Source organism: Halichoeres trimaculatus, unplaced genomic scaffold (genome assembly GCF_033239565.1).
Source record: "Halichoeres trimaculatus isolate MK-OKI-2021-1 unplaced genomic scaffold, fHalTri1.1 fHalTri1_scaffold_23, whole genome shotgun sequence".
Classification (NCBI taxonomy): domain Eukaryota; kingdom Metazoa; phylum Chordata; class Actinopteri; order Labriformes; family Labridae; genus Halichoeres; species Halichoeres trimaculatus.
This window is the reverse complement of record NW_027437201.1, coordinates 12,913,272-12,925,854: the sequence shown is the minus strand read 5'-3', so window position 1 is coordinate 12,925,854 and position 12,583 is coordinate 12,913,272. Positions and strand designations below refer to the sequence as shown.

The 12,583-nt window shown below is 41.9% G+C and overlaps 2 protein-coding genes across 3 annotated transcripts in view; both read left to right on the top strand.

The window, feature by feature from the left end:
- The window catches only part of LOC141785461 (cilia- and flagella-associated protein 337), an 18,326-nt gene extending 15,606 nt beyond the window's left edge, over positions 1-2,720 (top strand). Inside the window, 2 exon segments of the mRNA XM_074663789.1 lie at positions 2,036-2,199; positions 2,598-2,720. Of these exon segments, the coding sequence (XP_074519890.1) occupies positions 2,036-2,199; positions 2,598-2,720 (287 nt within the window).
- Positions 1,992-12,583, top strand: fam20a (FAM20A golgi associated secretory pathway pseudokinase). Of its 2 annotated transcripts, none has more exons than XM_074663159.1 (12): positions 1,992-2,367; positions 2,598-3,282; positions 4,518-4,711; positions 5,768-5,818; positions 6,999-7,077; positions 8,653-8,745; positions 9,763-9,878; positions 10,556-10,736; positions 11,171-11,280; positions 11,363-11,444; positions 11,531-11,590; positions 11,847-12,583. In XM_074663159.1, the coding sequence occupies exons 2-12, from the start codon at positions 2,915-2,917 to the stop codon at positions 12,115-12,117; spliced, it is 1,605 nt and encodes a 534-aa protein (XP_074519260.1). In that variant the 5' UTR covers positions 1,992-2,367; positions 2,598-2,914; the 3' UTR covers positions 12,118-12,583. The 2 variants fall into 2 exon arrangements, with proteins under 2 accessions (XP_074519260.1, XP_074519261.1); XM_074663160.1 differs by having other exon boundaries at positions 2,595-3,282.

The following is a 12,583-nucleotide window of genomic DNA, read 5'->3' as shown; positions in this document are numbered from 1 at the left end:
TAAACATTTAGACATAAATACAGTCTGTCTGCCTTCCTGCCTTCCAAAAATACTTTTGCGTTTCATCCTAAAACCATTGTTGTGTAACAGCCCCTTACAAATAAAAAGATACTTGGTGAACTGTGTCAGAAATTTGATGCTAACCAAGGAGCTACATAGCCTAGCAAGCGTAGATAACCTCCACTTAATAAAAAGGCTCATTCACTAAACAAGATGTGCAAAACACATTGTCTGAATTCTCTTTGTGACACTTAGTAGCTTAAATAACTGGAAGCCATGTTGTGGCTTGTGAGGTAATATTCCTTTTAAAGCCAAGCTAGATGTTTTGAACCTTACTGCTCCTTACTGAAAAAGGGGGTATTTCTCAACTGTTTCTTTGAAGGGACATTTTTTACCTACAGGTACATACTGAAAAATGCTTGATTCGCTCTGTTGCTCAAAAATATGCTACTAATGTGGAAAAACTATTCACAAACAGCTAGAAACTCTGATTTGCTAGCTTATCATTTTTCATACTGCTAAATGAGATAATTGTCATGTGTCTCATGTTTATTTACTAAACACCAAGCTAGGTCAGCTTTGCCAAGAAGCAGGGAAAACGGCTAACCTGGCTCCAGCCAAAGTCTACCTTTAGGGAAACACTTAGCAACTTTTATGTGGTATTTTGAAGCTATCTGTTGTATTTTTTGACACTTTCTCCCATTCAATAAATTAGTCTAGCATATTAAATTTGAGTCAAACAGAGCAGCACTAGCAAGAAACAGCAGCTAGGCTATGTTAATCCAAACATCTACTTTCAAGTCATCCTTAACTCTAAAATGTGGCCTCATGTGACCCTGGAAGTTTTCACTCTTATCTGCGGTGTGAAATAAAAGTTCTTCTGATATGTGAAACTTCTGGGTCAACAAACATGAATGCTGGCAGACTTCAAGTGATCACACCCATTTTCCTTACAACACACCTTGAACTCATCATCACAAGTACTGCTGAATTGTACAAATTGGCGACACGAGGCTCGATGTCCTATTTCTGCCTGTCTTCTTTCCACACTAGCTTTTGCACCCTCTTTGAAATATGTGTGCCCGCTCATCCCTAAAAAGCAGGGTTATTTTAAGCACAGGTTGGATGTTTCAGAGGGGAAAGAAACAAGCACAGAGGCTTTTCATGACTCTATGTCTCAGGGACGAATGCAAACGGACACAGCTGGAACAAAGATGCGCCTTTTTGCCAACACTGACGGACTGGATTACAACATATTAATGTGTTGTCAGAAGCTATTCTGTTTGATAGAAAGTTTGGTCTTTACTCAAAATGAAAGCGTGCTACCTTTTCTGTGCCTTGTGAGACATTTTTCAAACAGGTTTTCAAATAAAAGTGAAAACATCCACTTGGGAAAACGTGGTCTTAATTTGCCTCTTGCAGATTTTTTCGCAGCATGTATTTTGGTCAAAACAAAGCATCTCTTTTTGTTTTCATTGCTGTGGGCTCTTACAGGAGGTAGACACACTTAACCATGTGTGTGCGTGTTCTGTTTTTTTTGTGTGTGTGTGCTTGAGAAGCTTCCCAACAATCTGTCCATATCGCAAGTTAAATCTTCCTTTTGCTAATTTCCAGGAGTCCCTTCTCAGCCTGTTTTCTCTTCAGAGAGGCTAGCACCCTGGAGAACAACTCCCAGACATGGACGCTTAATTTTGCCAGACTTCCACGCACACAAACACACACCCAAACAGACGACAGATGTTCCAAAATACCACGGAAACAACAACACAGATGCAGGCTGGGAAATGCCCCGCAAAGTCTTCATTTGCTCCAGAATTAAGCTGCTTTAGGCTTTTTAGAGCGGCGTTTACACACTGTATGTTTTCCCAGAACTCAAGAGAGGCGGGGGGAGGAGGAGAGGAAAGAAGAGGTGGTTTGTGAACGTGGGGAGGTGTTATCTCTCCCTGCGTGTTGCCTCATTTGAAGTTGTGCAAGAGTTTGAATTTTTTTTTTCCCCTTGCACAGCTTTTTGCTGAAAACATGCGTTTCTCTGCAGATCAGCGTGACAGGCAGAAAGTGAGGGGATTCATGTGTGGGAATGGCAGCAGGAAAGGAGAGTGCAGCTGGGAATTTTTTGCCTGGAGCGAAACAGACCGGAGCTCTGTGGCGAAAGAGGCAGAAATAGAGGGGGAAGAGGAAAAGGGTGAAGGAAACAGAGAGGTAGGAAAGAGGATAAAAGTTTAAAGGAGGGATGATGTGAAAGGAGGAGATTTGGAGGAGATTTGATGAGATGAAGGAGGAGTGGGAGTGAGCGAGGAGGAGAGTGGAAGATGACAGAGGGAGAGGAATCCTGTCTGCTTGTCTTCTTGGAGGGAAAGCAATGTCAAGGCAAGTTGCACACACACACTTTCACACACACTTAAATCAGCACGGGCACGTCCACAATCCTTCTGCAGAAAAGTGAAAAAAAAAGCAGTAAAACACGGCACTGCCGTCACTCTCAATCCACAACCCTGTCATTTGATGTCTGTTTACATACCTGCACACACACCCTCAGTGTACTCTCTCCACACACACACACACACATTTCTCTCCCTCTTTTGCTCTCTCCCCAGCAGCGGGTCCCTGGAAGCAGCCAAACTGTCAGCGACTGTTGCGAACACACTCTTGCTCCCGGCTCGGCTCTTTTGCTGCCAAAGAGGGAAGAGGAGGAGGAAGGAGAAGAGGAGGAGAAGAAGTGAGGCTGGAAGGGACAGACTGATAGAGGAGAGGAAGAGAGAAAGACTGTGGCCAATCTCTGACTGCTTCACTTTGTCTGGCTGAGTGTGTGAGAGACCAGAGGCAGAGGATCAGTGATGCCATAGCATCCAGGAAATAGCTCAGATCAACTCCAGCTCTTTTTTCTTTTCGACTTTTTTCTTCTTTGGTTCTAATAATGAGGAGGGATCGTATCTTCTTGGCCACGACCCTCACTGCCATCTTCTCTGCTGACCTTTACTTCATCCTGCTGCCAAAGCTGCGCAGCATCAGGCAAACATCAGGACACTTCTGCTCATGTGCTCCTAAAAACTTCACCCTCCCACGACACGGGGGTCTGGCCTCCCCGCAGCTGTCAAACTGGACGTCTGCACTGCCCCTGGATGTCACCACATCTGAGTCTGATGATGGCATCTCAAAGCTGGAAAGGCTGTTTTCCCACCCACTGTACAACATCCAGATCCCGCTGCTGGGGCCGGAGGAGAGGCTGCTGCAGGCGGAGCAGCTGATGGAGTACTACAGGAGGAAGGTGTCACGCTGGGAAAGGTCAGACAGAGACGTCAGTCTTCTACGTTTTTAAAAATCACATTCACACTTTGCTAAATTTATCCTCAGTGCAACTTATTTTGCAGCTGCATGTGACTTTTTCCTGGCGTTACTCAACTTTAATTGTGAAAGAGTAAAGCAGTCAGTGGAAGCACGTGTTGCAGCTTGACTGTGGTCAAAGGGCAGGGTCACTGACATAACAGACAAACACACCATCCGTGCATGTAAACACACTTGTGAGTTAGCGTGTGATAGAAGAATTACACCCACCCACACACGCACTCACAGAAACCAGGATGCGGTAAAACGACTACGCGTCATAAAAAAGTCTACATGTCACATAAAAACTCTTAACAAACATGTCAACCCTGAGGTGCACATTTTGGGCTCTTATGGTGGAAAACAGGGAGAAATATGAGAATTGGATGTGCTCTGAGCTGTGCTCTGAGCTGGGCAGAGCATGATGGATAACCTGAAGGCTTGTTTGAGGGTTGCAGAATGTTGCAACAGCATCTTCACCTCGGACAATGAGGAGATTACGTCAGAAACACCTCAAAATGAGTAGTCAAAACAAGTGAACAAGTTGATATCCCTCATCCCTTGTTTGACCTTCTGGCATGTTTTTATCCCCTCTCTTCATACTTCAACCAGCCTGTGATAGAGATGACCGTCCCACTCAGCGCGGTCAGCTCCGGTGATGTGTTGCTGCTCTCTAACCACAGCCTTATTTGTTTTGGTCTCAGATTATTCCTCCCCTCTGGCTTTAAGTATAGCACAGAGAGGAGGCTGTGGAAATTTAAAGATGTGTTACAGCTGCTTCTATAAACAATAGACAACCCATGATAACCAATGAAGTAAAAAAATATATATGACTGACATATTTGGCTGCAGGTGGAAACCTGAAGATTGGTTTCCTTTGTAGTTCCTTTCCTTCCGTGTTTTAAAAATACTTTTTTGTTGGAAGCGGACCTGTTGAATCCACTTTGCCATGGATTTTCTCATCAAACGCTCTGTAGTCCTTCCAGAATAAAATACTGCCTCTAAAAAAAGCATATTTTCTGAAGCTGAGTAATCCAAATGTAACTACACCGCAGCCAGAGCCCTGATCTTTTTCAGTCCCCTACCAAAAAAGCATTTACAAGAACTCAAAGGAAAGAAAGCGTATGAGTCCTCTTTAGATATCTGAGCATCAAAATGATTTGGCTATGGATTTCTCTTTGGCTCTCTATCCTCAGACATATGAAGGCCTACAGTGAGGCAGCAGCAGTGTCAAACATCACAGTGACCGAGCACGAGGTGACATTTGACCCCGATGCCAGCTGGGTAAAGTTCCACCTGGGGATCAACCGCTACGCCCTGTATTCACGTGACGACCCGGCCATCCCGAAACTCCTCAGAGAGATGCAGAGCATGGCGGTCGTCAGCGCAGGTAAAGGACAGAGACAAGGGGATGTGACTTTGTGAAAGAAGAGAAAAGAAGAAGTAAACCTGTTGTATTCAAGGAGAGTACAAAAACTAATCAGATAAAACAGAAACACTGACTGAAAAGAGTCATCTGATGGACGTTCCTGTTTTCTTTTTTTGACATTTTGGAGACAATAGGACTTGACTCACTGTTTCCTTGAACTAAATCACAAAACATCTTGAAAATATAAATAAAAATTACTCTCAGATGTGTCAATTATTAGGACACAGATGTTCTCCCCACTGAGAGCTGCTTTGATATTTCCTTTTTTGTTGGTTCTGTTTAATTCATAATGAGTGAGAATCCATGGCAGGAAATCTCAGATGAAGAAGTGAAATCAGGACATCCACGATAAAAACAATTAATTTGGTCAGTTTCTAAAGGTTTGCAGCAGACAAACTTTAAAAAACAGTCATCATGGCAGACAACTTGGCTCTCATCACAGCATTCTCTTCAGGACTGACAAACGCAAAGCAGATTTGCCGTTTCCCCCTCACCTTGTATATCCTGCTTTGTTGGACCAATCAGAGAAGAGCTCTGTCACTGCAGCAGTGCCACTTTTCCTCAGATCTCCCCTTTACAATCATAAAACATACACTTAAAGGCCTGTGAGGACTTTACGAGTGATTCTGAAACAGTCTCACTTTTACATATTTTTATGTTCATAATCCATGACTGAAAATGAGATAAAATACTAAATAGTATTTCTCAGTATCTGTGGTTGGGTTGGATTTTTCAGGGAGAACAAGAATCCATTTACAACACACAGACTGAAAGTCCCCTTTGATGACGATCAAAGGTTAGCAGTGAGAAGAAAGATGACCAACATTTCCCCACATTTCCTCAAATTGAGCTGAGCTACTGTTGACACTGTGAGCATCTGAAATCAAAAATACTTAATCATGTACTCTTTTGTCCACAAGGGATGTTTAAATCATCAGAGTAGCTTCAAAGAGCAGTTTTCTGACTTGCTGCTTCATTAAAAACAATAACAAGTTTATAATTTTTGACCTTTCACAGATTACACTCAAGACGAGAAGGCCCTGAAGGGAGCGTGTGACTGCACTCAAGGTATGTTCAGAGATCCTCCTCTATCTGTTCAGGTTTTAGTTCTTTATCTCGTATCTGATGCTGCGCAAACCCACGTCCGACATGTAACAGCACGATTGTTCGATCCCTGACTATCCTCTTTGTTTTTCTCTTTTTTTTTTCTGTGCTGTGCTCGTCAGTTCTGTCAGACACAAACACACACACAGCCGCCTTTGTGTTTGTGAGGAGAGTGTTTTTTTATTTGGCACATCTGCCTTTATGAGATGCCTGCTTTAGGGCAAATAAAACCAGGCGGTAGTTGAGGTTCAAAGGCAGAGCTCTTAATTAAATATTTGATGTGTGCACACTGAGGGAGCTCTAACCAACACCACCTACGCTCCAGTCTCTTACTAAAGAAGACAAAGCTGTGGACAGATAAGTGATGAAGTGATGCAGAGACTCTTAGGCCACTTTTGACTGATTAAGTTTTCTAAAGAAGATACAAAAGCTTATGTTAAGCCTTTGCTACACCTATTCTCATGTAGAAACATAAAGTTTTCTCTTATACGTTTCAGTTTTCTATAGTCATTTTTCTGCTCATGTATACTTTTTGTCCTCATGGTGCCTCAGCTATTCAACTGACCACACAAACATTGATCAGTGCCAAAAGAAAATGCAGCAAAACAATCCGTCCAGACGGTTTAAATTTAACCTCAAAAGACACTCTCATTACTGCACTAACTGAAGAGTGACTGTTTATAACTCGTTTCAGTCACTTCCTGTCAGAAAAAGACCCAACTGTAAAGCTTTATATGATTGTTAACTATTAATACACTGAAATCTCACAGAGCACAGCAGGGGGAGGTGCGTGTGTGTCAGTGTGTCTGTGTGTCTGTGTGTGTGTGTGGTTAGCCTGGCCTCATGCTGTGAAATCATATACAGGCAGACAGAAAAGAGCAGGGCTCAGGCTGTGCTGCAACCAAAACCACCAATTACTTTATCACAGGGAGCTGGCGGATCTGGGAAATATTCCAGTCTGAACTGGCCTCTAGAGCGTTACGATAAAACCCAGATACTGACTCAGTTACCTGATAAGTAGTGTTTGCTTTTGTCAGGCTGACATTTAAACCCCAAAGCTTTCACAAAGTAAAGAGGGAGCGGCTTTCTGCGTAACCCGATGTCTGACATTTGAAAGATGTGTCTCTGTTTCTGTCTGCTCCAGTTGTGAAGCCCAGCGGACATCACCTGAAGCTGGCTCTGAAGATGCAAAACTTTGCCAAAGCCATGTTCAAACCCATGAGGTGAGATCTGAATGCACACTTCACGACTCCCTGGTGAAGGCTTCACCGATTGATCGACTCTACTCCACTACTTTCACCACTAGAATGCGCTGTGGGTAACAGAGATACAGTGGATACCACAGGGGTGGGGGTGACCTTGGCTCTGACATGTGGCAGTTTATCTAAAGGAACCACACGGCTATTTCTTTTCTTCTCATCGACAAAATGTAACTCTGAATAGTGTGACAGTGGAATGAAAACAGTTTTCACTGTGACTGAGAGTCTTCCTTTGTAGTCTTTCTTACATAACCAGTAGCCGACAGTAGTCCCTAAAGTCTCTTCTCTTTCTTCCAAGTTTTGATCCTCTATCCACTGTCCTGTCTGAGTAAACCCCATTCATCAAAAAAGAAAACAACCCCAAACCATCGAAAAAACACTCAAAACTCGGACACCTGAAAAACATTACAACTTGTCTGTAAAATCTGGCACGCCTTAACCAAAATGGATAGGAAATGAACAAAATATAAAACCCTAGACAGTTGTCACTTCAAAAAAACATCAACAAGAAAACAACATGTTACTGAGACCAAAACAGTGTAAAGTACAGGGCATGAAGTATGTTTGGTTCTGTTGTAGAAATGGGCGTTATCATGCAGGCTCTAATGGGAATTCCTTGACTTTTGGAATCAGCCTCAAGTGGACACTTGAGGAACTGCAGTCATTTTTTTTTCACTTTTGCTTTATTCAGTCTGGAAGATGCTGCTTATTTAAGCACAATAATCACAGGACCCGTTGGTAAATTAAAATTTAAACTGTAGTTTTAAAAAATATATATTATTAATGTTTTTAATCACTATACAAAACTGTCATGTACTGTACTGTACTGACTGTCATGAAGCCACTCATTGGTTCATACACTGATTTTTCGAATTGACCCTGTTTGGCTGAGAATGTGATGAAAAACTATTGCACCCATATAGTCTACTGCTTCAGCTCCTTCATGAACTTACCTAAAACCAGGCACCTTCAGAGAAACGTCCAGTGTGCAAAATGACTAACTGGCCGACAGATACTGCAGAGCAAGCCATGTGTCCAAAACAAAAGGCGCCACAACACAAACACAGCTGTGCTCAGTAAACTGTTCACTGCACCTATCTGCCACTCAACTGTGAGTTATAGAGTCAGGTTTTAAAATGCAGGCCCTGATACAGATTGATCTGCTTCTGAAACCAGTGTGTTTTGTAACCTGAAAAATAGGAAAAACTGTATTTACATGAATTCAGAAGGGCTCTTTATTATTTGCAGAGGATATAGAAAAAAAAAGAAAGCTGCGTTACAAAGTGGTACTCAAAAGAAATAAACAAAACATTAAACCTGGGTCTCAGTCTCAGAAAACCTCAAATTTTGCATTTTTTGACATGACAGTGAATTATCCAGGGTCAAATCCCAGGTTAATTTATGTCAGGCTAAATCATCTGGTATCAGTTAAAATGATAGTATTTGTTGTGTTGATTATACTCCACAGGCTACTGTTACTGACAGCCCGATCACTGTGTTCATCTTGACTGTGTCTGTGTGTGTGTCTGTGTGTGTTAGGCAGCAGAGGGATGAGGAGACGCCAGAGGATTTCTTCTACTTTGTTGATTTTCAGAGACACAATGCAGAGATTGCTGCCTTTCACCTTGACAGGTACTCTTGCAATGCTTTCACTTTCAATATATATTTTTTTAATTGACATTTTTTTCTTAAATTATCGCATACACCCATAGTTTACACCGTTTCGTGGGTTGGTGGAGCCTTGAGACAGATGCAGCACACCTTTTTTACAACACTCCACTACAGGACAGATTATTCCAGTCCACAGTCAGTCCAAAAAATCCAAAATAGTCTTGAACAAATAGCTGTAAATTAAAACCATGACTCCCTTTGTCAACATATAAAGCAGCCATCCTACTCATAGATTGCAACATGTCACCCAACCCATGATTTCCAAACCAGCTGATCAGCACAAACCTCAGACTGTGAACAAACATGGGAACACACACGTCTTTTTGTAATCACACATAGGCTTAAGTGGGGTGATTCACTCCCAAATTGTCATCTGAGCCGGACCGTGTCATTAAGAAGCCACACATGGTAATTCATCGATGTCAACACCTCAACCTCTAAAATTACAGTTTCTACACTGAATATCTGCTTGTATTTAAATCAGGTTTTAAAGTATGAGGAAGGGACACTTCCTACCATCACACCAGAGAAACTTTCTCCCATTTTTAATTCATTGTGGTATTTTTTTCATCTGTGGCAGCGGGTTGTCTCCCTCTGTTGTGTCTATGGTGGCTGCCAGAAGCTCTCATTATCATCGCCAGCAATCAGCAGTTGAGGGAAAGCCGAGGATTTGAGAAACCGCCATTCAGCCTCACACACTGATTGTTGTGTGATTGCTGTTTGCAAGTCATGACTGAAATATGGCCCTCAGGGAGACATAAGCTGTTGATAGCATTTTTGAACGCAGCCAGCTTAAGTATACTGAGACCAACAATGTTTATCTGAAAAAAATTGGACCACTCAGTCTTGTTCAGCTCAGTAAAAAGCTTGAGATAAGAATTTGATTAACACTGGAGTGAGCTGTACGAATGTGAACTTTTGTACCCAGATGACCTTACATTTATCTTTTCTTCTGCGTCTGTCCTACCTGTTTCTCAGGATCCTGGACTTCAGGCGGGTTCCTCCGGTTTCTGGCAGGCTGGTGAACATTACGGGGGAAGTGCTTCAAGTCACCCACAATGAAGACCTACGAGGAGTCTTCTTCACCTCACCTGGTAAAAAGAATAGTGTGTCTCTTTCAAATTACAAGTATAAAAAATAGGGTTTTTCATTTTTTAAAAAGTGGTAAAACAGCCTACTACCCTGTGCAGTCTGTAAGAAGTTAACAGGGATAGCTAGTTAGCTGTTAGCATAACACTTAAGAGAAGAAGCTTTAATGTTGTTTTAAAAGAAAACAACATCAAATTTATTTATTTATTTATTTATTTATTTAATCTGTTAAGATGCTAGTAGCCTAGTTTTTGCTCCCCATCACCTTCTCCTGTTGTGATGCTAACTGTAGCAACCTTTTTCTGGCTGTCATCTATTAGCGCTGTATTGAACAGACACCAAGAGAATTGTAGCAAAATTCAACTGTCTTAGTCAAAATAAAAGTTAATACTTGTGCTGTTAATATTAGAAAGCTCCAGTTGACATTGATTGTGGCGCTCCCTGTAATCAAAATGACATTACAAGTATATTTTTGTGACTTTTTTTTTTTGTGACATTATTGCTTCTTTAGGTATCAAAGAATGAATTTCACTAGTTAGTGTGTTTTAGTAACCAGTGATGAGCTCCCCATTGTAGCTTGAAATCAGCCCATTTATTGCTTATGTTCTACGTAGAGAGAAATTGTCAGAGAAAAGGGAATAAGGAAACTTGACTTTTCTTCAATATTCTTTCTTTGTGATAGCCAGCAACACCTGTTTCTTTGCAAAGTGCCTGTACGTGTGTAAGACGGAGTATGCTGTGTGTGGAAACCCTGACCTACTGGAAGGCTCCCTGTCGGCCTACCTACCCGGCCTCAGCATTGCCCCCCGCATCTCCATCCCCAACCCCTGGATACGCTCCTACACCTTCAGCGGACGAGAAGAGTACGACTTGAAAACTCATATTATACAGCCTTTTATTGAAATAGATTTTGTTTGTTTTGTCTTTGCTGCCACATGTTATTCCCATGTGTGGCATAATAATACTGGATCGGTTTTACTAACTTTAGTAGAACTGTGGTCCAGACAGTTGGTGGCCTTTGGTTGGAGACTGTAAATTCAAGTGTTTCTTCAACATGAAATGAAAAGCCAGACTCTCCTAAATTCTGTTGGTGTGAAACAAATTGGATGTTTACCTCTTTCAGGAAAGACTTTTCCAAGTTGGGGGAAAATAAAATCTGCTATTTTTGTTTTGGTACTTTGAGTTAAATTACATTTTTATCTTAAATGCAATTGAAAATCTACTCACGCTCTTTTCTGAGTTTCAAATTTGCTGAAGCTCTCATAAATACAACTAATTTTTGGTTTTCTCTTTCAAGATGGGAGGTAAATCCGTTCTACTGTGACACCATAAAGCAGATGTATCCATATAACTCAGGCAACAGGCTGCTCAACATCATAGACATGTCCATCTTTGACTTCCTAATAGGTATGTTTTACCACTACATCACTCATCCACCCCTGAACTTTGTCTTGTTTAATTTTTTCATGATTTTTTGCCTTTGATACAGGTAACATGGACAGGCACCACTACGAAATTTTCACCAAATTTGGTGATGAAGGTTTTCTTCTTCACTTGGACAACGCCAGAGGGTGAGGAAAGACGTCACAAAGACAAATTGAACAGTTTTAGATTTGTGCTATGTGTTTTTAATTTTCTCCTCAAACACTGTGTTCAGGTTTGGGAAACACTCTGTGGATGAGATGTCCATTCTGGCCCCTCTGTCTCAGTGCTGCATGTAAGTAAAAAGCTACAAATCTCTGTGCAAGTCTGTGGATTTATGATGGAGTCTCTTCTATGGTGGCCCTGAGGGTCAAAAAATGCACAAACAATTTTGCAATTTTTGGGAGGTATGCAAGGGTTAGTTGTGTTCTGTGAAGTGTTGTAATGTATAATGTATTTGTGTTGTGTTTCTGCAAATGTCCCCTTCAGAGCCACCATACTTTTTTTAAAGAAAGACTTTTAAAGTCAAATTCACCTCTTTGCTTCTTCAGGATTAAGCGCTCCACTCTGATGCGTCTTCAGCTCCTGACAAGACGAGAGTACAGGCTCAGCGATGTGATGAGGGAGTCCCTGCAGGCAGACCCCTTACACCCCATCCTGATGGAGCCCCACCTCTTAGCCCTGGACCGCAGGTTGCAGAAAGTCCTCCGGATGGTGCAGCGTTGTGTGCGCAGACTGGGTGAGAACGAAGTGATAGCCAGAGACTTTGAGAAATCCACGTCAACGCCTCAGGCCACCACAGAGATGAGAGAGGTCAGGTAACAGAGGATGAAGAGTCCCTGCTCCTCATCATCATCATAGCTGCTCTGTAGAACATGAAGACGTCAAGATGAAACTCAGATGGTTTTGATTTAAGGGACAAGCCATAAATGGAATATGCTGTGAAATGTTCAGAGGGGAGAAGGGAGGAATCTCTTTGTGAAAGTTCAGAGCGTGAATCATTGCAGGCTTTGAATTCCTATCACAGAGGGAGACATCGTTTTATTTCCTTTTATTCCTCTCATGGTGCTTTTTATGAGACAACATGTGCACCTGCAACATCAAGAGGGCTTTTGGAGGATTACTCTAAAACTTTTAAAGGAACAGCTTGAGACTTGTTATGCAGAGGAATTAGCAAAGACGTCGATTAGGAAATGGAGGAAAGTCATGAGAAAGATACTTAAAGCACTGGATCAGTTTATACCTAACAAATGTTGGTGATTCTTCAAGACTGTGGCATCTATTTATA

Bases quoted from the DNA above. Each gene is read 5' to 3' on its own strand.
- fam20a (XM_074663159.1), top strand. From the start codon at position 2,915: ATGAGGAGGGATCGTATCTTCTTGGCCACGACCCTCACTGCCATCTTC. The intron at 8,746-9,762 runs GTACTCTTGCAA...CCTGTTTCTCAG, and splicing joins GCTGCCTTTCACCTTGACAG to GATCCTGGACTTCAGGCGGG. The intron at 9,879-10,555 runs GTAAAAAGAATA...TCTTTGTGATAG, and splicing joins AGTCTTCTTCACCTCACCTG to CCAGCAACACCTGTTTCTTT.